The sequence below is a fragment of the Pleurodeles waltl genome, chromosome 4_2 (genome assembly GCF_031143425.1).
Source record: "Pleurodeles waltl isolate 20211129_DDA chromosome 4_2, aPleWal1.hap1.20221129, whole genome shotgun sequence".
Taxonomy (NCBI): domain Eukaryota; kingdom Metazoa; phylum Chordata; class Amphibia; order Caudata; family Salamandridae; genus Pleurodeles; species Pleurodeles waltl.
The window spans coordinates 834784133-834809134 of NC_090443.1; the positions used below are offsets into that span (position 1 = coordinate 834784133).

The 25002-nt window shown below is 42.5% G+C and overlaps 1 protein-coding gene across 2 annotated transcripts in view; it reads left to right on the forward strand.

Moving 5' to 3' along the window:
* Window positions 1-25002, forward strand: part of LOC138293366 (FRAS1-related extracellular matrix protein 1-like) — an 892846-nt gene that overhangs the window by 682655 nt on the left and 185189 nt on the right. For both annotated transcript variants that reach the window (XM_069232561.1, XM_069232560.1), the window contains exons 28-29: window positions 22449-22578; window positions 22709-22781. In XM_069232561.1, the coding sequence (XP_069088662.1) occupies window positions 22449-22578; window positions 22709-22781 (203 nt within the window). The remainder of the gene's footprint in view (window positions 1-22448; window positions 22579-22708; window positions 22782-25002) is intronic.

A 25002-nucleotide genomic window follows, 5' to 3' on the forward strand; every position in this document is an offset into this window, starting at 1 on the left:
TGCCCCTGGAGATGTCAGTCATCCTGCACAAAAAGCTGCTCCTCAGGTCGGGCCTTCTCACACAGACATATCAGACACACAGACCCCAGAAAAATCAACCTAATTATATGGCACCTGAGGTCGTAGCATTTAGCTATCTGAACATCCTCCAAGGATGCATGACCATTCTGCTGGATGAACGTAGGCCCACTATGGAGGCCTGCTATGCTGCAAGATGGAAAAGGTTTGTCTGCTACTGCATTTCCAAAGACCTGTAGCGCCTTAAAGCCAAACATCAAAGGCACTGAATTATGTCTGCTATATTCTACATCTACAGAGGTCAGGCCTCACCTACACATCAGTAGACCTACACTTACCTTCCGCTGCAGCCTACATGCAAAACAGAGAACATTCATCCTTAATTAGGATTACAGTAAATAAAGATTTCTTAGAGAGTATTAAGAGAGTCATGGCCTCCAAGAATACCCCCTACTCCCATGTGTAACCTTAAAGTAGTCTTCAGAAGGTTCATGGGGCGACTCTTTGAACATTTACACTCATGTCCTCTACAGTACATTTTCTGGAAAGTGAATTTTCTGGTTGTCATTAATTCCCTCAGGTGGATTAGTGAACTGCAAGCATTAACCATACAAGAAAATGTCATTCAGGTTCACAAAGATAGGGCTGTTCTCTGAATCAGTCCTGAATTTCTTCTCCTGGTGGTTTTGCCCTTTCACATTAACCAAACAATAGAGATACTAGCTTTCTTTCTGCAGCCATATTTGGTAGCGGGAGGGAGCTTTGCAAAAGATATTGGACAAAAGAGGTCTTGTTTATTACATCAACAGGATTAAGTCCTTTCAAAAGTCAGGCCTGCTCTTTGTAGCCCCTATAAAGTCTCACAAAGGACATCTAATGCCGGTATAGCAAGATGGTTACTTATGTGTGTACGTACAAAAGGACCAACCATAACTTTCTTAGGTACTATCCCGCAAGCTTACATCTCAAAAGTGGTCACCTGATCAACATCACATCTATATCATCCACTAATTAGCCACCGTTTATGGAGGGTGCTGCTTTACAGTCTGTGCAGGGCATGTGTATCTATTGCCATACATACTACTAACGGAAAATGTTACTTACCCTTTAGGCATCTGTTTGTAGCGTGAAGTGCTACTGATTCACATTCACCTATCTTTTCTCTCTAGGAGTTTGTGTTGATTGCAGATGACTTCTTTTATTAACTAGTTAACGCTGCACAATGCTTGTGGTGCACAATGCTGCACCTGCTCCTCACTACAAACACATTCTCACCTGCTCTGATGAGAACAATATAAGATGGAGTCAGTGTCCATGCACATTCTTAACTAAGGGAAGAGTCACAGCACATCTTGTGACCCGAAAGACTTCTTGAAAGAAAAACAACTTGCAAACATCTCAGTCTAAAAACAGATAGCCGGAGTATGTGAATCTACAGTCCTACATGCTACGAACAGAAGCTTACAGGGTAAGTAAAAATTCCTTTTCATTGCTATCCCAGAGTGGGACAGGGCATGTCTGAACCATGGTCTAAAAATACCGTTGTGCATCCTTTTATTAAAAAAAAAATACTTCCTGATGTTGTCTCTGTGTATAAATTCCTACCATAAAATCAGCACCTGGACCACGGTTTCCCCATACCTTCCTCTTTCATAATGGTTTAGAAGCTGACCAGGAGCTAGAGAACAGGGGCAGAAACCTCAGACATCAGTCAACTGCCACTTACCTATCATTACGTTTATCTGCTGCTAATTTATCATCAAAATGTTACATTTTATTTCCTTTGGGCATCATGGCTGCACATGCTTTCGGTGATCTGTTGCTAGCTGTCAGTTATTCTGGCATCGTGGAAAAAGTATATATTTATCAGGGTTGCTTCAGCAAAAGAGTATGCCCGATGTTAAGGGTACACTCTCACTTTTGAACTCTTAGGTCCCAAAACCCATGCATTTAACTAGTACATAATTTCGAATTTGTAAGAATACATTCATATTAATGATCAAACAATACCCGATTAATGAAGGATATTTCTAATTAGTATCTTGGACTTTTCATGTTGGTTGCCTCCACACATGCATTAATTCTGTGTGTGTAATAGCTTCAACTTCCATTTATGATAAATTGACTAGAGTACAGTACAATGAAATGTCTGAAATTCTACCTCTAAAGCAATGTTTTTAATTTGGATAATGAAGTTTGAAAGAGAAAAAGGAGAGCACATTACCCTGTAATGTTGGATATTTTTACGTGCAATATCTTCGGTGGGGCGGCGAGAGTTAGTTTGACCCATATTAAATGGAAAGAGAAAGGTTCAGTGTGTTACCCATGCATGATGCAAGACAACCTTGATTGGGGTGCAATGCCCCCTTAATAAATATAGGACCCGGTGCCACTGTATGTGTTGCACTAACATTAGTTACCTTCCTTTAAAAAAAAAAATGCTGTTTATTGGGGTTAGACATTAGACATAATATAACAATATGTTAATGTTCATTGATTGTGCCCCACACAAAGGGAACATGCTTAAGGATCAATTAGGCTGGTACAAAACAATGAAGAGGAAAGAGAACAGGTGAGACTTAGGGGCACCCTGACCAGCAGGGAGTCTGCCTGAGAGTTTATAGCCTGTGTGCCATAGTACCTGTAGGGAGAATTAGAGGGAGCTTTTAGTGTGAACAGACATATATGAAAAGTGCACAGGAGCTTACTAGAGGAAACAAGTAAGGATGATGGTTAAGTTCCAAGTCAGTGCCCCCTGACCTCCAAGGGTCTGCCTATGGTAGTTTTGTGTCTCATTTGGGGGGCAATGCTGGATTTCTGCTATGGGTTGCCCGGCCTTGTATCTCAAGTGCCTGATATCATCATCCTCCATTTAGGCCCATTTCCCAAGCTCCGATATCCAGGCTGTTCCAGATGGAGGAGAACAAGCTTTCTAACTGATCACAATAGTGTGTTTCGCTAGAGTTAAATCAAAAGCAATTGCCCAATACACAACCTGTAGGATTCTCATAGTTCAGCAAATTAGATGAGGAACAACTGACCAAAGCACGTGATAAAAGTAGCTGTCCACCGCACCCTGCTGGCGGTCAACCCATCTTTCACAAGTCTGCCCAAGTACCACAGCAGAACACCCAGCAAATAGGCTGTGCTGTGGGGGCGACCCATGAAGATATCAGAGCCAGCAGTGGCAGAGGAGAAGAGCTGCCTACATAGTGCAAGGGCAATCAGCCCCTAGTCACTCCAGAATGGACAAATTCCCCAAATAATGATCTAAGTAACCCACTTCATGGGAGGCATCTGGGCATAAAAGTCATTACCCACTGGGACCGCGCCACAGGATAGTAAGAATCCTAATCAGGTGCTTACCGGCCTCTGGCCTCTATCAAGAGGAACTCATTGCCCAGGACTACCCTATGTCTCCCCGACTCCTGCACTAGTTCTGTTAGCCAGCTGTTGTACAGGCAGAACACTGAATGGTGTATTGTCATGGGTAAGTTGGAAAATATATACTAAAGATGTAGCAAGGCCGCAATTTTGAACACTGCTGCGTGCCCCAGCGGGGACAACAGGAGTTTACTCCAAAACGTGGAGGAGGATCTAAGTGACACCTGTGCTTTGCTAAGATTTGCAGCTTTGCCTTCATTTTGCTTATAATATGCAGTCAATACTGTTTTAATGTCAGCCTGTTGTGCAAGAAATGTGCGTCATGGTGGCAGATAGCCGAACTGCGATTGTTTGCTTTTAGCAGGCCAGCTAAAAAGCATCTGGACTTTCCTCCTGACATATGGCTATGCATAACATATTTCCTATAGTCTTGCTTTGCTAGTCTGGTACTCAGCTGGAATGATGGATGAGAAGTAGGGATGATGGATGAGAAGTAGGGATGATGTATGATGGATGATAATCAGGGATGATGGATGAGAAGTAGGGATAATGTATGATGGATGAGAAGTAGGGATGAGAAGTGAGAAGTAGGGATGATGTATGATGGATGAGAAGCAGGGATGAGGAGTAGGGATGATGGATGAGAAGCAGGGATGATGGATGAGAAGCAGGGATGATGGAAGAGAAGCAGGGATGATGGATGAGAAGTAGGGGTGATGGATGAGAAGTAGGGATGATGTATGATGGATGAGAAGTAGGGATGATATATGATGAATGAGAAGTAGGGATGATATATGATGGATGAGAAGTAGGGATGATGGATGAGAAGTAGGGATGATGGATGAGAAGTAGGGATGATGGATGAGAAGTAGGGATGATGGAAGAGAAGGAGGGATGATGGAAGAGAAGTAGGGATGATGGATAAGAAGCAGGGATGAGAAGTAGGGATGATGGATGAGAAGTAGGGATAATATATGATGGATGAGAAGTAGGGATAATATATGTTGGATGAGAAGCAGGGATGATGAAAGAGAAGCAGGGATGATGGAAGAAAAGTCGGGATGATGGTTGAGAAGCAGGAATTAAAAGTAAGGATGAGGAGTGAGGAATGGGGATGTCCTAAAATGGATGCTGTTCTCTCTTCTAATCTCAACAGGACGCACAGGGCTGGGCGCACTACTAAAGAGGTTTTAAAGCATATACCGTATGTACACCTTGAATGCTTCCCACTTGAATTAAAGGACCAGAGACCGACCCTGTATTGGTTTTGAAGTACTTGATCTCTTCTGCAGTTGTGCCCTTGTATGCAGTATCCTCACGTGCTGGCACCTGAGGGTCCACAGAGGAATTTTGTCACTCTTTGAATCCCAGCGCAAGGCCAGTAGAAATGGATTGTGGTCAAAATGTGTAATTTTTATGTATCCCGCATTGTGCTTTCCGTCGGCTATTAAGTTTCTGACCCCTAGGTCTTTGTGAGGTGGATTTCTTGAAGTACAGCAATGTGTAGGGTACGTCTCTTCAAACAGTGTGTATGCTGTGGTGCTTTGCTAGGTGTCCCTGGCCCCATGATGTTCCTTGTGAGAAGTATGTAATAAGGGAAGACTTGGCCAAAGGGGCATAATAAATGTGCTTTTGCGCAATGTGTGTCCCCCGCATCTAGCTGCCAAATGTGGTCCAACAATCCATCCTGAGGCACTAATAGAAACACCCTAGACCATAACAAGCCAACCCAACTACTTATTAGAACTGGGCTGTAAACTGGCCCTTGCTCAAACATAAGTTAGCTTTTAGAACATAGGCTGTGGAGAAAAGAATCAAAAGGTGAAAGAGAGAAAAATAAGTGCAGGAATAGAGAAGAGGAGATAGCAAGTGTGGAGTAAGAGTACAAGAGAAATAAACTTTGTCAACTACTGTAATAAAGAGGAAAAGTCACCAAATTACCAAACGGAGCTGATGAGCTCCATGTCTTGGGAGACAGTTGGTTTTCTGTGTTATGGATCACCTCAGTGACATCAACTAGTAGGAAGGGATCCCTTGCGAGGACTACTGTGTGACATTCGCATAACAGATCCCGGGCCTGTGGTTAGGTTCCCACGGCCACAGAGGGAAGTGTTCAGTGTCCCAGATGGTTGGATAATGCTGCTTGAGCCTGATACTATTCTGAAGGAGTGAAGCCGTCAACCACCACCTGCAGACCGCCTCATGGTTCCACAGGCTGCTATTTCAAACAATTCATGCCAATTTGTGTCAAATCAAGTCTGCGGGGTGACCCTACGTGGTTTGTCATCTTTATCATTGGAGCTTGATAATGCTCCACTCCCATTGCTGCTGTAGGAAGAATCTGTTGTGAAGCAGCCTGGTACTGCTCAAATGGCTGCCCGCAGCCTGCATTACCAATGTGTGCATTGCCTCAGTTTGCACTGAGTGTTGACGTGTTTTGCTTGTTTGGTGCTCAGTTCTTTGGTCCAAGTCTATAGCGAGTATTGTATTGGAAAAGCCCCCAGCTTCCTAGGGCATCTGCTTGGGACGAAGTACCATGTTGGTGGGTGTGATAAACGAGGACTGGCAAGGTGTGCAAAGGGCCCGTGCCCCCACCTCACTCAGCAACCAGCAGCGTGTATTTACAGGACACATCTCAATCAGCGGAGGAGTAAAGACTTTGCAATGCACTGTATTCTCAGTCAGTGGCTCTCAAGCCTGTGTTTTCTTGTCTCAGACTATGAGGGGACCCTTCATGCCCAGCATGTTCCAAAGTTACTTCCACCTACAGCACCATGCAATTTATTGTTCCACAGGAATCAGTCATTTCCATAGGCCCCCAGTCAAGTGTCTTGCGTAGAGAGTACGTTGTAGTGATCCAGATGGGTTACCACTGCCACAGCCCAGTCTGGGGCAAATGCAGCCCCAGCCAGTAGGGCTTTGCTCCTCATGTTGCACAAGACAGGCAGATACACACATCTCCCCCACTCTAACAATCTGCCCAGGATCACCAGCTACCCCAGAAGAGGCAAGGGTACCCTCAAGGTTAATAGGGTTTAATGTTGGTTGTGACGGAGTCCAGTGGGTTTTCATGTTGGTTGTGACAAAGTCCAGTAGCTTCATCCAGGCCCACATGGAACATGTGGAATTACACCAGCTTTGAGAGGTGACCATGGAGGGGTGGGGAAGATTTGTAGGGTGTTCTCAAATATTGAAAGCTACAGGAGAAAGATCATTGTAGCACCCTGGGTGGTGGCAGGCCACACCCTGGGGATCCAGCATCCATCACGTCCCAATCTCAGCCAAGCAGCACATCCCCAATCCATGCATCAACAATATGAGGCTGTACTGATCCTACTCCTAATACAAGTCACTTACCATCAAGCACCTGCAGGTCTACAATAACTGCTCGCAGCCCACAACCTCAATGTAGACAGTGTTGGATGTCTGAGGGAGGCGGGGGGAATAGCCTACACCAGACCCTCCCCAACACAGTCTCCAGTCTGCCAGAATTCTGTGCTGCTCAGCTGGACAGCTTTCCTGGAAATACTGTTCTTCTGCTTGTTGCCCTGCTGCTCTCTGCCCTTGCTGAAACGACTCTGCCTTCCCACCAGAGTGATCTCCAAGGGCTTGCTGGCTTGTCCCTTGTTCTCCTGCAGTCTCAGGAACATCAAAGATTGCCACCCACTCTCCTGGTGCTGCTGGACTCTGCCTTCTGTGAGTCTCATCCTTGCCTGAGGTGCCTCCTCCATGCCCAGGGCCTTAAAAGTGTGTACTGCAGCTGAGTTCTACACAAAAACCGATGCATCACCCGAATGCACAGAAATATTGGCACGTTTGCGTTTCCAGTGACGATGCAGAGGCTGCCTGATGGCAGAAGATCCACAGCCTGTGCAGCTCACTGACAACACTCTGAGCGGCCCCACAGTGACACATCGCATTCAGATCAGTGGCGCTTACCGACGACACAGTGACCTGACTGCGTGGAAAATATCGACGCATCGTGTCCTCAGCATCACCATATCGCTCCACCAAAGGTACTGTTTCAGCAGGCCCTGCATAGGTTCTCTAGCCGGCCTACCTTCCATCACATCACGGTCAGCCTGGATTTTGTATTTGCACCGGTCCCTCACTACCTCAAGTAAACGTTTGACTGCTAGTGACTTCTAAGCACTGTTTTCACCTTTAATCTTTAAAAATTCATCTCTCGACTTCCACTGGATGGATTTTTGTTGTTTCGGTCTTGTCAGTTAGGTAAATATGCTCTATATTTTTAACCTGGTGTGTAGTCATTTTGTGGTTTTTTCACTGTGTTACTGTATGAATTATGGCACAAATACTTTACACATTGCCTTCTAAGTTAAGCCTGCCTGCTCTGTGCCAAGCTACCCGAGGATGAGCACAAGATAATTTAGGTTGTGCTGTGTCTTACCCTGACAAGTATTGTGATCCCTACTTGAACAGGGTGCATACCTCTGCCAACTAGAGACCCAATTTCTAACAGTCCATTTCTGAGTCTTATCCTAGGTTATGGTTGATTACAATATCAAGTTAAATGTCACAGAGTAAGGGTGAGGTATAAGAATAGTTGGACATGAAAGGTGTTAAAAGAATTATTTTTTTCACACCTACCATCTTTGTGATTATATGGAATTCACCTTTTCTGCATCATCATCCCAGATTTTTCACCATATTCTGGACACTTTTTGTTGGTATTATGGTCCTCTGCTATGTGACACTGCTATCCAGGGCCACAGTGTGTGTGTACGCTCTGGCCTTAAAATGGTACTGTTTTACCCAGTTTAACTTTGCTGAAAGGCCATGGTGATGGCGTAGGAAATGCATCACTGGCATGGAAGAGTTATATGTCATATGTGGTTAGCAGCGTGTATTTACACCGCCCACCTACATGACAAAAAATATATGGCTCACAGGAGCACCAATATGATTTTCCTGGGATATTGTTTAACAGCACTGCACTGACATACGAAAAGGAAATTTGTCTTTGCCATGTAAGAAACCCAATTTTCATGTATTAGTATCTCCTAAAGCATGCCTTTTAAGCCCACACGCCAGGGTCCCTTACATATAGCAGAAGAGGTTGGACACTACATATTCAATTTAGGTAGCCTCACAGTGGTTGAAATTGCCAAACTATTTTCACTGTATAGGTTTAGGCTGCATACTCCAGGAACAGGCCTAGGTATAATTAAAAGTATTACTTTAAATTCCTACTTTGGAAAATGCTAGGATAACCTAGTTTAATGGTGACACCAGTTATTTAATTAACTTTAGTGACAAAATAACTTTATAAAATGTATTATTTGCCGTGTAAACCAAAATTGACTTAGAAATAATTTTGCCATTCTTGTCACATCCATGGGCTGAATATACATTCCTGGTTGTAACTTATGACCATGCTTTGCCAGAGAACAAGAGCCTGGGGTCTTTACCCAGGAAAGTAGGGATATTGTCAACAATTGGACACAGCATGGATTAGCCATTTGCGAGTGGAGAGGAGCAGTAAAGGACAGCCTAAACACTAAAGTTTTTGTGACTTGAAGATGCCTGGTGGAGCTGTTCCTATCCCAGAGCTCTCCTAGACCCTTTCACCCATCCCCAGAAGGGGGGAGAACCGGTCTGGACCCTCACAGACAGGATGCGATCTTATCTGGATAGGAGAGTGGTTATAGAGAGTGAAATAGACACGCCTGGTGAAAGAAGAATTCAGATGTCTTAGATTAAGTGCTACAATGAAGCAAAGAGGAATAGTTTGAAAAGGTGGTGGGCATACAGTGAGAAAGTAGAAATGACTGAGAAGGGAAAACTCTACAATATCCGGCCGGAGCACAATAAAAGACTGGTACCTCACCACCTCCTTGTCAGAACATTCTTGGATGTAGGAAGACTATACCTCAGTGAGAAGGCCCTGCTGAAGAAAGAGGACTACTGACCTAGTACCCAGGGACTGGAACTGCAGCCGATCTCTTGTTTGCGTGCTCCATGGATGCAAACTGCAGAAGGACTTTTGACTCAAACAATGCCCAGATCACTACAGAGGACTGGACCCTCCAGGAGCCCTGGCTGGCGAAAGACCTTGTGCATAGAAGCCTCTTCTGAGGACCTCAGGATGTAGGAACAACCAGAAAGAGCTTTCCCAGCAGTTGGAGAAAAGTGAAACTCCAAAACCTTTTCAACCTCAAAGGACCAGGAAAACGTGCTATGGCTTGCTGATGGAAGACTCCCCAAAGCAGGCAAGAAAACAAGGTTTTGTTGTGTCCCAGGCAATAACCAGAATACAAAAAGTAATGATTAGGTTATCTCTTTATTTCTTATTTTAATGAGCTTTTACAAATGTTCTCTGCTCTCACAGTATTATTTCCTACATTGACTGTTGTCCCAGGATTTCTACAAATGAAATGCTTGGCTTAGTCCCATTTTTCAGACACTTGAGTTATGCAGGGTGACTGGTTAGTTTACCATAGCCTTCCAATTTCCCCCAAAGGAAAGAGAGATCAGGTCTGAGCCAGGTATTTCATATGAATTTCTGCTTTTTTTGGTGCACTCCGGAACCCCATGATGTCCAAAACCTATTTTATCACCTACACAACAGAAACATCCTCTGTTTTCCATTTCTGAATCCTTTTTCTTTTAGTTACCACTGCTATTGCAAAGACAAGTGCTCTGGGTTGATCCTCCTCCCGATCTCTGCTGCTTCTTTTCCATTCACAGCCCCGCTTGGAGCTTTTTGTCAACCAAAAAATGAAAGTGGTTCCCAATCTCATGGAGCACTACATGGCTAAAGCTTCCAGCCTTGCCTTGCTGGAGGATTTCAAGAGAAGGTGAAACTCTGGATGAGGTAAGGCTGTAAATCTCTCCTAGCAACTAAGCAATTTCATTGAAATCCAGCTTTCTCCATGTCTGAGCTATTGGTGCCAGAACCAATGGTTTAAGTGGGAGCACTGCAATGGCATACATTGAGGGACCCTTGCCAGCCTAAGCCTTGGACCTTAACTTTGACTTAAAGAACAAATTCTATGAGGGTTACTTAGTGTTTGTGAATGGGATACTCCATCACAAACATGGTAGGTGTCCTATTCACTGCATTACAAGTACATTATAGCTATGGCACTTGTAATGTGGTGGACAGGATTTGCATCATCTTTTGACACACTATCCCATCCTCCAAACTCTAACTAAGGCCCCAACTAAGGAGGTAAAACCTTTTACCAGGGTCACCTGCCTTGTGTAGCTGTCCTTTCTTCCACCGCAGATGGCTTGAAATTGTACCTCGTTCCCAGTCGGCCATGTACTGTTACTTCTAAATCATGCTTTACTTATTGTAGGTACTTTTGAAATTCCTATCTCCAGCTTCTCTTGTCCGATTTTAATCAGTTTTTTGGTTTCTTTTTTGTTCATTAGCTTTTTCTGTATTTTTCTAAATTGGTTTGCAAATATTGTTGGGTTGTTTTCTTGACTTTAAATTGTTGGTACTGCTTGAACTTAAAATGCACTTCTCTGAACATTGCCTCCTGCTTGTGCCATAGCTAGCAGGGCCTGAGCAGATATTCTCTACAAACGGTGTTTTGGCCTTCCCAGATTGTGTTTATTATGTTAGCAGGGGCATTCCCTCCCAATTTTATTGCCCATTTTTTGACAGAAGATATATAAACTGAGTTAGAAATAAATTTAAAAAAGCTCTGCTAGGTCAGAACATGCTAGATTTAGATTAAACAGTAAAAGGAAGTAGTAGTTTATAGACTGAGGCCAAATTCAATGTCAAAAACTCAATATGTATAGAAATTATAGTGCAAGTGAATTACTTCAATGGTTCTCTTGCAATGTCATTTCTATACAGGCAAATGTTTGCATTTTGAACATTCGAGAGCATTAGAAGTTCTACAATGTCTTTGAAAAATGTCATTCTACCTCTTTATGTAAAGATGGGGCTAACACTATTATAGTAAAATTAAAAACAAAACACTGACATAAGAGAAATGTAAAATGTAATGTTTCTGGTAATTGATGTAGTTGAAGTGGCATTTATAGCAATTTCAGTATGTTGGCAGTGTGGCAGGCAAACCAGGCCTTACCCTTTTCCCATCCCATCCTGGAGTCATATGGAAATGACACACTCTTTACTTAGCGGAGGTGAAGTAAGTGACCTGATAGACTCCAAAGGTCTTTCTTCCTTTGCAGGAATGATGGAGGCTCCTCCAGCAACAAATCAGGAACACCTCCCAGGGCACCAACAAGGTCAAATCTTTGTCATCCTACATTTGGCCTGACCATTTCAAGGAATCAATAGTCCTGGGATTCTGTTTCGGCATCTTGTTCCATCATGGACATTCCCACTACACTGCCACTCAACAGAGGTTGTTCTTTTGTGCAGTCCCAGCTGTGACTTCAAAAGTAATCAGCAGCACCTGCTTTTCATTCTGTTACCTCAGACATGCAACCTATCCTGATGTTTGCTCTTAAATTTGAGGTAATAAACAGTTGAGAGAGTGAGAAGAAAAAAGGAGCTTGCATGTCTTCCCAAAGACCAACAACAAACACAAAAAATGAGCTAGTTACCAACCATAATGTCTTTATCATAAATGCTCCATACTGTCTACCTCTGAACACTATAAGGTACTGACTAAAAACACCCTTTCGTTTTTTTTTTATATCCCTCACCCACCAACCTAGTTGGTGTCATGCTTTACCACTTGGGCCCCACCCCGGATGCCTAGCATGTTAGGGGTGTGCTTCAGCACCTGATTACAGCGGAGCTGGAGTTTTGTTGGGCAATTTTCCAATGACAGAAGAGGTGAAGTTAAAATTCTGTTATGGGCACCCACTAAATGGTGTAGTTTAATTGCAGTGCCCTTCGACAAGGGTTAAAAACAGTGCTGGGTGTTTTACTCCATTCAAGTCTCTGCATAAAGTATAGAAATAAAACAGAGATGGACATCATAATAGACTATAGTAATATACAACAATATGTTCTCAATCATAAATATGTCTGTGATTAACAAGTTGCAGTGGTCTGTGCAGAGAGGATCTGTAGAGTGTCATTCATGCAGTATGCAGTGAATTATCCGCACCAAAGAGACTGCACAGAGACAACTCCCATTTTATATACATACAAAGAAAATGACTGTGCCAGAAATTATCAGCACCACAATAGTGCTTTCCAAAATAGCAAAAAGTGCAGTATGGTGGCAGCGTGATGTCGGGTCACATGCATTGCTTATAATCAAATGACTTATGTTGACGTTATTGCGAACACACACAACAGCACAGCACACAGGTAAAACGTGTGCCTATACGTCCTGTAATCAAATGGCGTATGTGTACGTTATAGTGACCGCTCAAAACAGCACGGCACCGTGTAAAATGTTGTGTCCGCACATACTGTTTACATACTTGCTTTAAGGTCAACACTTCCACCATGGATGCTCTGTGGCGGTGAGCCCTGTAGTTATACACTTGATCAAAATCATCAGCATTATTAGTAGCCTCTCTAAATATAGTAGAATCAATAGAAGTCAGCCCCTCCACCCCTAGTTAGTATGTCAAGAGATTTTGTCCATGACTTTACCTGCATGCAGCCTCCTCAGCCCCTGGACGCATCTGTTTAAATAGCACTGAAAGCATATGTGCCTATGCCTCCCAGTTCTTCCAGTGTCAGTTGTCCTGGTAACGCAGAGATTCACCATTCACCCTGCATGGCTCATTGCATAATGCAAATTGTATTTTATTTACATGTTACTACGAGTGGATGGCCTTTAATGTTACGGCACACTTTTTGCCTAGTTACAGCTTGAAAAAAAACGTTCTGTCATGGACCCAACCTTTCCAAAAATTGAAATAAAAAAGGGAAAAATAGAACAAAAATTAAAAGTTCGAATTTGTTAGGAGCTTCTCCTTCAGAAAAATGAGAGGATTGCTCAAAATATTGTTGGGGACAGGTTAGTGGATAGTTATAAAAATGTCCACTATTAGTGGCAGCACCTCAGTGTTATTGCAAGTAAAACTTCTGAACACACATTGGAAAATTGACCAACAAAACTCCAGCTTCACTGTAATCAGGCTTTGAAGCACACCACTGACATGCTAGGTGTCCGGGGTAGGATCCCAGTGATGAAGCATGCCGCCAACTAGGGTGGTGGGTAAAGGGCCTTTAAAAAAAAACTAAAGGGCACTTTTTTACTCAGTAACTTATGGTGTTCAGAGGTAGCGTGTCTGGAGCATATATGATAAGTGCATCACAGTTGGTAACTAGCTCGTTTTTTGCTCTTGGATTTGGACATATGCTGTTGCTCTTTTAGGCCTTCACCGATTATACTAATTTCCTGCTTGATGGAAGCATATACAGGCTAAAAGGTAGGGAGACAAATTATGAGCAGAGATATGAAAGGTGAAGTACTTCTGTCTAGAAATGAACATAGCCAACGTTCCGCCTCCTGTCACTCTAGTGTTGATACTTATTAAATATGGTAGGTTAGGTCATTACATAAACCTCACCTTTGATCATATATGGGTTGCATCTATGCTATTAAAAGGACACTGTTATTTGGTCTGCAGCCAAGTCATTCCTTTTTATAGAACATTTTATCGGTTTCCACACATAAAAATCACATTACAACACAATGGAAGTGAAGGACGATCAGCCGCAGGTAGAGGAGCGTCATATAATAGTTTGATATCACATACTCACTCAGCATCTGGGGGCCACGGCACAACCCACGCAAGTCAGCAACAGTGGCATAGCAAGTGTTCACTTGACAGTATCTACGTTTCCTGTTAATATGGGACAAAAAACTATGTCTCATTGTTCATTAGGACTTGAGATGCACCCCACTGACGATGCCCAGTGAGGCTGTAGGAATTCTGTGGTGGCTTGTGTTCTCACTCCGTAGCGACCCGACCAAGCAGCTGGAATGGATTGTTCCTATTGGACCAGGGCTAAGATCTTTTGCTTATGGCTGGTTCCCGACTTGCGGATATGTTGGAAAAAAATCATGATGGACTACTAGATTGTAAACTCGAGTAATTGCCAGTGGCTGATTTTAATTCAAACAATTCACACATCACTCTTTTGTGGGTTTTTTTTCTGTGTGGCGTCCAGGGTGCAACAGGTATGCCTAGATATGGGTCCCAAGCTTACTGTGTCATAGGACTCAAGCAGCACTGTGATGCCACATAGATGCTGGACGTGGGGATGCTGCAGCACCTGCACAATAACAGTGCTGGTGTTGAGAACATTTGCTGTGCTTTCACAGACAAAGATCAAATGTCGGGCTATGTATTCTGACAAATTGCTGCTTATTCATTTAACAAAAAACTGGTGTTTACTTTTCTGTCTATGACTGCAAACTGAAGGGATTTTGTAAACATGACCTAGGTGACAATCATGTAGTGGTTCAGGGAGTAAAAGTAAAGGCTGTATGATGCCATTTTTTCTAACACACTACAAAATATATGTATCTGTATATGAATCATACACATTCCAAAATATATCAGCAATTAGGGAACCAAAAATGAGGCACATTGCTTGTAATGCTGAAGTGTGAGGGAAACAAAGATTTTAATAGGATCAAAATAAACCATGGTACTTTACATGGTGATGCACAAATATATATTTCCTGCACCCGATGTCAGCACATTATGATTTGTGCACTATATAGTTTTATCAGTAAAACTGCATGTCTATGCATATTTAGTTGCCATTTTAACAGAAAATGTGCAGTCTGTAAATGACAGTGCGCTACTACTCTAGTTCTCCATAATGTTCCTCTGGCTACATACCACACCCTTTCCAGTCTCCTGCTGAATAGGTCTGGCACATTTGCTATGCTTGTTCTTTGTGTGATACTTGAGTTTTGCACAATACCTCTGACTTCAGGGATATAACATTAATGGCAGCACCCCCACTCTGAAAATTGTTCCAGCACCACTGTACTGAAAAGGGTGAAACTACTCTGTGAAAGCTTGTGTTCCTGATCAGAAGGGACCTGGCCTGATAGTTCAGGCTAGACTGTTCCTATTGGAGCAGTCTTAGACTGATTTGCATATGGCTGGTTGATCTTGGAGGTCACATGATTTGTTTAAAAAAAAAACACACAGACTGGATAGCGGCCTTAAATAATAACTAGTGGCTGAGATTAATGGAAGCACCCTATCCATTACATTTTTGTTTTCCTCCTTTCCACTTTGAGCCTCCAGGGTCACAATGCACACATTTAGATCCATGCATCTCCATCCATGTATCCAGTTTGATTTCAAGTTTACTTTACATGCTATCTCAGGCCTTCTGTTAAGATGGGATATATTGTTTGAAGGATAATGGTTATGTAATATGTTCTTTGAAGGTATTTAGGGTGTATAATCTGGTATTGCTTTTTGATACCTTAACATGACAGTGTTTTATTCCATTTGTCATCTGTGATGGGTTCAGCATAGTCTTTGTCCCACTAAGCCCTGACAAGAAGTTCCCACCTTGGACGATCGGGACAAAGCGTTCCATGTAGGTAAGATATTGGCCGTCCTCCCTGGGTTAATAAGATAAGTTCCAGAAGAGAAGTGGTTTTGACAGGTCTCTTACCAGACAGAGACATCAATTATTAAACCTCCCTCCTTCATATACTGTTGTATGACCATCCTGACCATGCACAGTTTGATCCTTTTGGTGTCCTGTATTTCAAGTAGATAAATGAGATGCCCCTGCTCCTAAAAACAATCTTCAGATTGCCTGCAAAAAACCTTGTATCTACTCTGCTTTGGAACTCACTAACAAAAAACTGATTGAGATACAGGAATGCAAAACAAAACAATAGTAAACATCTCACCTGTCTACAGAAGCACACAAATTTCATAAATATTTCAAAAGCATTTTCTCTCATATGTAGAATATTTACTGCAGCTTTGATCGTGCATTTATGCTAACAACCTCTTTCTAAGCAAAAAGAGACCCCGTGGAAAGATATATCCCTTGTCCTCCCTGGTCTGCCACAGTTTCTAAAATAATGTTTTGAATGAGCTTTTTCATGATGAAAAAGATGACTGATCTCCGACCATCAGGTGATTATTGTTAGGTTAAGAACCTATAGTTTCTCACCTAAGGCAGTATAATATTCTAGCTCTCACCTGTAAGGGGAATTTGTTCCTTCTCCCAAGTAAACCGGCCAGCTCTTACTTAGAGAAGCACACCACTCTATCCTATTCTTGTGGTCTGCTATCAATGTTCTTCTCATGTGGAGAGATACCACTCTAGCAACCGCCTGTATCATTATGTGAATGTAGCCATCACTTGTCAAAAGATCACATTCTATCCCTGGTCTGCAGGAGAATACCAATGTACCCATTACTTGCATTCAGCTACTATGATCTCCTTAACCCTTTTCCACAGACTCTTCCCTCCTCCATCTCTCCTTTACTCATCCAAAACCTCATCCTTTTACTATAAACTCCCAATTAACACTTCTGGATTCTTCCCTCCTCTATCCCTCCATTACTCGAGTCAATCCAAATAACAAACTCACATATCCTCTGCTCAAATTAACTCATACTAATACTATTACTGTACTCATATTTCCCTATACTAATCCACCACTAATTCCTCTCGGGTTCCGGAGTAACTTGCTACTCAACGAAAAGCACGTTGACGCCTCGTCAGGGGTACTATGCACTGTATAAATACAATTAGGATATTGTTATAGTGCTCATCAGCTGCATGAGACCCACATCAGTACTCATCTGTACGAGAATGCAGAACAAATTATTGCTAAAGAATCAAGGGCCAGATGTAGCAAGCAGTTTTGCCCATTCTGTGTCTATGGGAAAATGTGTTCGTACATATGGCCCCAAATGTAGCCTTGCCTTGAGGGGTGGGACAATCAAAGCCCTACGCTATGTCAGAAGATTGGAAAATAATCGACAAGCGTGGACCCGTAAGGAGACACTGTTTTCCACATACAAGTTTAGAAAGTATGAAGATAGACATCACACGTTCAGCTTGTTGATATTAATAATTTGTCTTCGGTCTCCTTTAAAGCTTTGAAGGGTGGAAAGTTTGGAGTCATTGTGCACTGCTGTGACTTCCCAGCAGCACGTTGTAGCTGTAGTTACACACCACTGTGTCATCTCAGTAGGCGAAAATAGCCTTCATCTGCTGTATTATTCAGACAAGCACAAAACTACGACACGTTTTTCCAGGAGTCTCTTGGTGCTGAAAACAGTAGAAAGAAGAGTCTTGGGAATGAAATTGCTCAGAAGCACCCTCATGTCCCATGCAAATAGAAGTAGAGTTCCTCCAGCAGATCACAATGCCCAGCTTTGCTGTCTTCTGCACATTGAGTGGAGTTACCATCATGCTGATGCTGTCACTCTTTACAAAATAATGGTCAGATATTTTTGTTTGCATCTGTGGCAGAAAACTAGCAGTGGTGGAAACCAGATCATGCTTTTGTCTGGGGCACTGCTTAATTTGTCAGAAACCCTCAGTAAGTGTCATCGAAGGACTGGGTGCTGAATGCCAAGGCTGCATAGACTTGATTCCACCTCATGCCTCCTTCATCCACCACTAGACACTTCCTGCCTCTTTATCTCATTCGTACAGATTCTTTACTATCCCTGTTTTCTCAGTTTGTCACTGCTTTTCCACCTTTCTCTTCCTCCTTCTCTCTTTTCTGTGTTTTCCTCTCTCATGCTCTGGGTAAAGGTTTGTTGAGGAACAAATAAGTGCCGGTCTTCAACATTTAGTGTTGGTGGGCCTCGCCTGCAACCACTGGCTCCAATTAAGCACTGTGTATGAGGCAATCAGGAGGAAGATATAGTTGAATTTGTGAGTTGGGAAGAGTGAAGAGATCTCATCTGTTTCTAGGGTCGAGCGTGCAAGGGCTCCAGTTTGCTGTAATCTCTCTGTGGGCTTTTAACCAAGCCCACTGCACGCCCATCAGTTTCATTGTTTCGTGGGCTTGCTTTTTAAAATTCACTTCATTTCATTAGTGAAAGGCATGCATACGTCATGCCTTTTCGGATGTTTAGCCTTCCTCAAGCGCACCATCCAACTACTGAAAACATACGAGGCTCCATGTTTTCCGCATGGCTTCTGGACTACTTTTTCTTTTAATTACCTATGCAGCGCAATCTCGCTGGCCAGTAGTCGAGCGCTCTGCTTGACATCGACCCTGTTACATGGATAATTGCGTAACTGCTGATATATTTGACTGCGAGCAAACTTATGTTTCCATTTCTATCTCTCCTTCGTGCTTCATGCTCGTGCTGTGGCGCTTTAAATCGGTTCGCTAATGAGAAACTCTTTTACTTTTACTTTTCAATTTATGTAGCAAGAGAAGTCCGGTTAGCACTTCACAACACTAGTAGGTCTAAGTCGAGCAAATGTGTGACCCATTGCATTGCAAATGCTTGTTTTCTACTGCTTGCATGTTGCTCTCGTCTCTACTCCCTGTACTGCTGGTCCGTACCGCTAAGTTCCTACAAAAAATTGAGCACCACTACATGATGGACAGAATGTTGTGTCTTCCATATTGGGGTTCTGAGTGTGTCAAAACATTCACGTCTTTCTAGTGATGTGCAGGACGCACACTCACCCTTTTCATGTAAACCAATGTATGTAGAGAATGTCCAGTGCAGCAGTACATCAGATACTATTATCTGTAACTGAGCAATGCATTGCAGCTCAAGTGAAGTTAAAAACATGACGAAATCCTTAATATTAGAACTTATACTTACAATAAAACTATTTTATGGATCTGATCTGTGAAAACGATCAGTCTGTCGTAAACAGAGGTAGTGTTATGTATTGCTAATATTGATTAAATATATAATTTATCCACGTTATTGGGAATTCATTTCATTTTATTGCATTCAGACTCTAGCCAGAGGAATTTCATATTTCCGTACAATGCCGTCTTTCGAAATTACATTTTTCTGCATGGTGAAATATAGCAATGAAATGAACTTATTTTGGAGATGCATTTTTATCACTTGTTCAATGGCACGCGATGGACTGACGCGGTATTTACGTAAATCTCGCGCAGTGAAAAAACTCCATAGTCCAGATGTTGAAGTTCATATCTCCTATTCTCATTGTAAGTAACACCTTCCAGAAACATTTACATTCACAGCTGTTTCTCTACGACACCTGGTGGATGTGTGAAGCTGGCATTATGTAGAGGGTTAGAAGGAGTGTGCTAGACTAGTCTACCATGAGGAGTAACAAAGGGACAAGCCAGCAGCAGATGTGCAGGCCTGCGACAATCTGTGCTGTTATCACTGTCTTTCCAGTTTAAAATGTGCAATAGTGTCAGAAGGTAGCTATCTCTTTCCGTCGCTAATCAATGGCAGGTTCTAAAGTGAATGTGACCAACTTTACATTTCATTACACCTATTGCGGAACTTTGTTCCTTTGCCCAGCAACTAGCAGCTAGGGAGAGGACCCGATAAAATATGCACTGAACAATTGGTTTTCATTCATACTTAAATCTGGGGCTGTATTTTTATATTTATTTGACATGGATGGAGCATTTCGGATAGAAATGCTGTTTTTCATAGACAGTCGATACATAAGAAAAAATGGAGTTCTGTGGAAACGTAAACAGTTTGGTGAAATGAAGTGAAATAATAGGTTTCAGGGATGACACAAATTAATTATTCATTTATCAACATTAAGGGCCATTTAGCATTAGTAACATCTGCGGCAGCCATCTTTGAATGCATTTTCATAGATTTGGACAAATCCTGCAAAGCGATGTCAGCCGTAGACGTGCATGAACTCATGGTGGCCATCTTTGAATTAAATTTGTCCAGACACATGAAATACCTAAAAGATGCCAACCACGTATGCACAACGTGCAGGTAGCTATCTTACACGAGTTACAAAACCATTTTAATATGGCTGCCTTTCCCTAGTGCAGCAGGTAGAGGAAACAACCATTTGCAATGCAGTGGGTCTCACATTTGCTTGAGTTACAGATATTGGTGTTGTAAATTCCTAACTGGACTTTTCTTGCCACATAAATTGGACATGGCAGTGTCTAGCTAGATGAAAAGCACCTAAGAGCAGAGCAAATGTTACCAAAAAGCAATATACTTTAAAATAGCAGTGTGTTTTTTTTTTTTTTTGCAGTAAGAATCAGTAGAAGACACGGCAATTGTGCCTTCCACCAAGTACCGCATGGGTGAGGCATACAGACGAAATAATGCCTCGGTAATCCTGCAATAATCCATGTAACAGTGTCAGTCTACAAGGCAGTAACAAAACCTCCCCAAAGCAGGACCAACGTAAAGTATTTACCAGTGTTGATAAAGGATTTTTGAAAGGCAAACCAACGAATAAGTGAAAGTGATGGGCATGATGTGGGCGTGGTTAAAAGCCCACAATACTTTCAACAGGTCAAAGAGCTTGCATGCTCGACCTAAAAATTGCTGGAGATGGGGGAAGTGGACACTAAGTAGGGCTTTGGAGACAGGGTGGGAGGGGAAAACAAAGGGGGAAATGAAAGGAGGGGGTAACAGGGAAGGAGGTACAAAGATCCTCCCTCCTCAGAAATGTGAGGTCTGACATCACCAGTAGAAGAATATCTCTACCAATCAAAACAGTATGAGGCCAAAATACTCGCAGGTGTGGCAAATACATGAAGCGGGAGGAAAGTCATTTTATCAGGAACCAGGAAGTGATAAGGACAATAAAGCCATCCACTCTTGAGCAAGGAACGGGCCCAAAGTCCTATCTCTGCATATGCTATATTTATTTGAGTGACGTTTCTTTGCGATCACTGCTGAGAACAGGCATTGAAAAATAGAACCAGTGAGGAGTTTGTAACAGACTGTCTAGCCGGATGTAAAGAGTTAATACATCCAGCATTCTTTATATGTTGTGTTTGGTAAAACCTTTATAAAACACAAAAGGAGAGTACTGGGAGTGTTGCTATCCCACACCACCTCCCAAGAGAAATCTATATAGCCACTAAGGGTGTGGGGTAGTTGGGGTTGAGGGTGGAGTTGGACCAGTGTTCCCTCAATTGGCGGTACCGATTAGGTCGTGTTTTTGTAAGAGAGGGGGAAAGCATGTGTGGAGAGTGTCTTAGGAGTGAAAGGTTGTGTTGAGATACCCCCACTACCCCAACTACCCCACACCCTTAGTGGCTATATGGTAAAACCTTTGGTCATCTGTTCATTTGAACACGTTAGGTTTAAGACATTTCTTGAAATGTATGTCGTTTTGTTCTGCTCGAAGGTGGCGATATCAGACTTGTAAAGTATGGGGCCATGAACTTCCCAAGAATGGCCACTGCACTTTAGCCATTTGTAAATTCACTGTGGGATTAAGTGAGTGGTGGTCACCCATAGGTTTCTGGTAGGGATTAAATGAAATGCCACCTTCTGTAAATAACCTGCCCTTTTGTTGCAGGATGCTTTCTAGTTACTGCACCAGGTTTTAAACTTGTTTCTTAATTCCAGCAAGAGCATTTGGTTTAAAGTGATCCTGCTTTTGCAAATTGAGGCACAACTCTCTGCCAGATTCTGAAGCGGTTTTGAGGAAGATCAGAAGAAATTATGTTTAAGTAACCAGGGTGAACTATAACAAAGTTTCTAATTAGCTCTATCTGACGTGAAGACTGAAGGACTGGCATGATTTGCTGGAGCATGGACAGTCACATATTATTGTTTGATAACACAAAACTAGTTTGAGTTGATCGTCATAGGCCTGCTCAGAAGATAACTCCCAGATTTTTGGTTTTCAGGCAATTTCAGGTGCATTTACCTTCCTGATTTGGCATTGCTTTGTGACAGGGATTGTTTCAAAGTCCTGTGCAGTAAGATACATACGCTGAAGAGAGTATTCTCTATTTGCTACAAAATGTTCACATACTCTTGACATTGCATAGTTTAGTTAGTGCAGTTTGATTGACACTTTGTAAAACTCCAGACATGAGTAGTTGTATACGGATCCACCTTTCAGTATTACTCCACATCCTTCAGTTGTTGTTATTTGTTTTTTTAAATCAAAGTGGGCAAGTGCATGAATTTATAAATGCTGTGCTTTGTTGTTTCAGACTAGATATCAAATGGTCGAGGATTGAGTTGGCAGAAACATCTTATCGCGTCTGTGAGAATGTAGGAACGCTTGCTGTTAAGCTGACAAGAAGAGGGCAGAGTAAAGACCCTTCGTTTGTTGGCATCAAAGTAAGATACTGAACAAAAATGCAACCGTCCCATTGGTTATTATTGTTTCTGATAGAAAATTAGCAATACAATAACACATTAAAACAAATCTCTTGAGTTATACAACAAATGTGTCTCATTTCCTTGTAAGGTCCTAGAAGCTTCAGCTAGACTTGGACTGGACTTCACTCACAGCACCGCCAGCCTTGTACAGTTCGACCCTGGTAAGTCTTGCATAAAACAAGCACTTCCGCATGTTATTCATCCATTGCTTGGCCCTTTCTCTCTTTTATGTTTGTTTACAGGTGGCCCGTTGACACCAACTCCTGGAAGCAGCAATACAGTGTGTCCAATGGAAAGTGACGAAAGGGGAAAGTGTTCCTTCGTAGAAGTGAAAGGGTTCTTCCATTCAGCAGTTCACCAGGTGCCAATCAGGGCACTGTCCTCTCCCCTCCTACATATTTCATCCAATCTACGTACTTTCACTGTATTTCCCCTCAACGGTATTTTTGCTTCATCAGTGGAGTTTGTGGTCCCCTATTCGGACAACTGCTACGAAGGCCCAGTGATGTTTAAGAGGAAGCCAGGTTTCAGGTTATTTTATGTACAGGCTAAGTACAGAGCTGATATCTGAGCGAATCAGGGAAATAAATGCCTGCTAAGATCACAGTGCCCTCTGCAGCGGGCTGTGAAATCTGAAAGTCCGTATTCAAACTCTGCAAGGCCGGCTCAGATTCTCTTCCTGCTCTCTCGGAAACACCGAGTTCGATTTTAGTGAACACCTGAAAAAAATACCATCTGCACTTTTACCAGACGTCAAACCCTGTTTGAAAACACTAGTTATTGGTAATTCTCTGCTTTTATTCTCCTACTCAGCAAAAGTCCACTATCAATTTGCAATCAGTTTAACCCCTTAGCAGCTGGGCCTTTTCCCCCCCAGTGCTGAGCCCTTTTTTGGCTATTTGGGGTAGTTCGCGCTTAGGGCTTCATAACTTTTTGTCCACATAAGCTAACTACGCCAAATTTGCGTCCTTTTTTCCCAACATCCTAGGGATTCTAATGGTACCCAGAGTTTGTGGTTTCCCCTGGAGGAGACCAAGAAAATAGCCAAAATACAGTGAAAATTTCGTTTTTTCAAAAAAAATGGGGAAAAAGGGCTGCCGAAGAAGGCTTGTGGTTTTTTCCCTGAAAATGCCATAAACAAAGGGTTTCTGGTGCTGAAATCACTATCTTCCCACCTTTCAGGAACGGGCAGACTTGAATCAGAAAACCACATTTTCCAACACAAATTTGGCATTTTGCTGGGACATACCCCATTTTTACTATTTTTGGTGCTTTCAACCTCCTTCCAGTTAGTGACAGGAATGGGTGTGAAACCAATGCTGGATCCCGGAAAGCTAAACATTTCCAAAAACTAGACAAAATTCTGAATTCAGCAAGGGGTCATTTGTGTAGATCCTACAAGGTTTTCCTACAGAAAATAACAGTTGAAATAAAATAATATTGAAATTGAGCTGAAAACAACAGCCATTTTTCTTTATGTTTTACTCTGTAACTTTTTCCTGCGATGTCAGATTTCTGAAAGCAATATACCGTTTTGTCTGCTGGACTCTTCTGGTTGCGGGGATATAAAGGGCTTGTAGGTTCATCAAGAACCCTAGGTACCCAGAGCCAATAAATGAGCTGCACCCTGCAGTTGGTTTTCATTCTTTACTGGGTATACAGCAATTCATTTGCTGAAATATGAAGAGTGAAAAAGAGGTATCAAGAAAACCTTTGCATTTCCAAAATGGGATCAAGATAAGGTTTTGAGAAGCAGTGGTTATTTGCACATCTCTGAATTCCGAGGTGCCCATACTAGCATGTGAATTGCAGGGCATTTCTCAAATAGACGTCTTTTTTACACACTCTCTTATATTTGGAAGGAAAAAATGTAGAGAAAGATAAGGTGCAATAACACTTGTTTTGCTATTCTATGTTCCCCCAAGTCTCCCGATAAAAATGAATCCTTACTTGTGTGGGTAGGCCTAGCGCCCGCGACAGGAAATGCCCCAAAACACAACGTGGACACATCCAATTTTTTGACAAAATACAGAGCTGTTTTTTGCAGAGTGCCTACCTGTAGATTTTGGCCTCTAGCTCAGCCGGCACATAGGGAAACCTACCAAACCTGTGCATTTTTGAAAACTAGAGACCTAAGGGGAATCCAAGATGGGGTGACTCGTGGGGCTCTGACCAGGTTCTGTTACCCAGAATCCTTTGCAAACCTCAAAAAGTGGCTAAAAAAACAAGTTTTCCTCACATTTCGGTGACAGAAAGTTCTGGAATCTGAGAGGAGCCACAAATTTCCTTCCACCCAGCGTTCCCCCAAGTCTCCTGATAAAAATGATACCTCACTTGGGTGGGTAGGCCTAGCGCCCGCGACAGGAAATGCCCCAAAACACA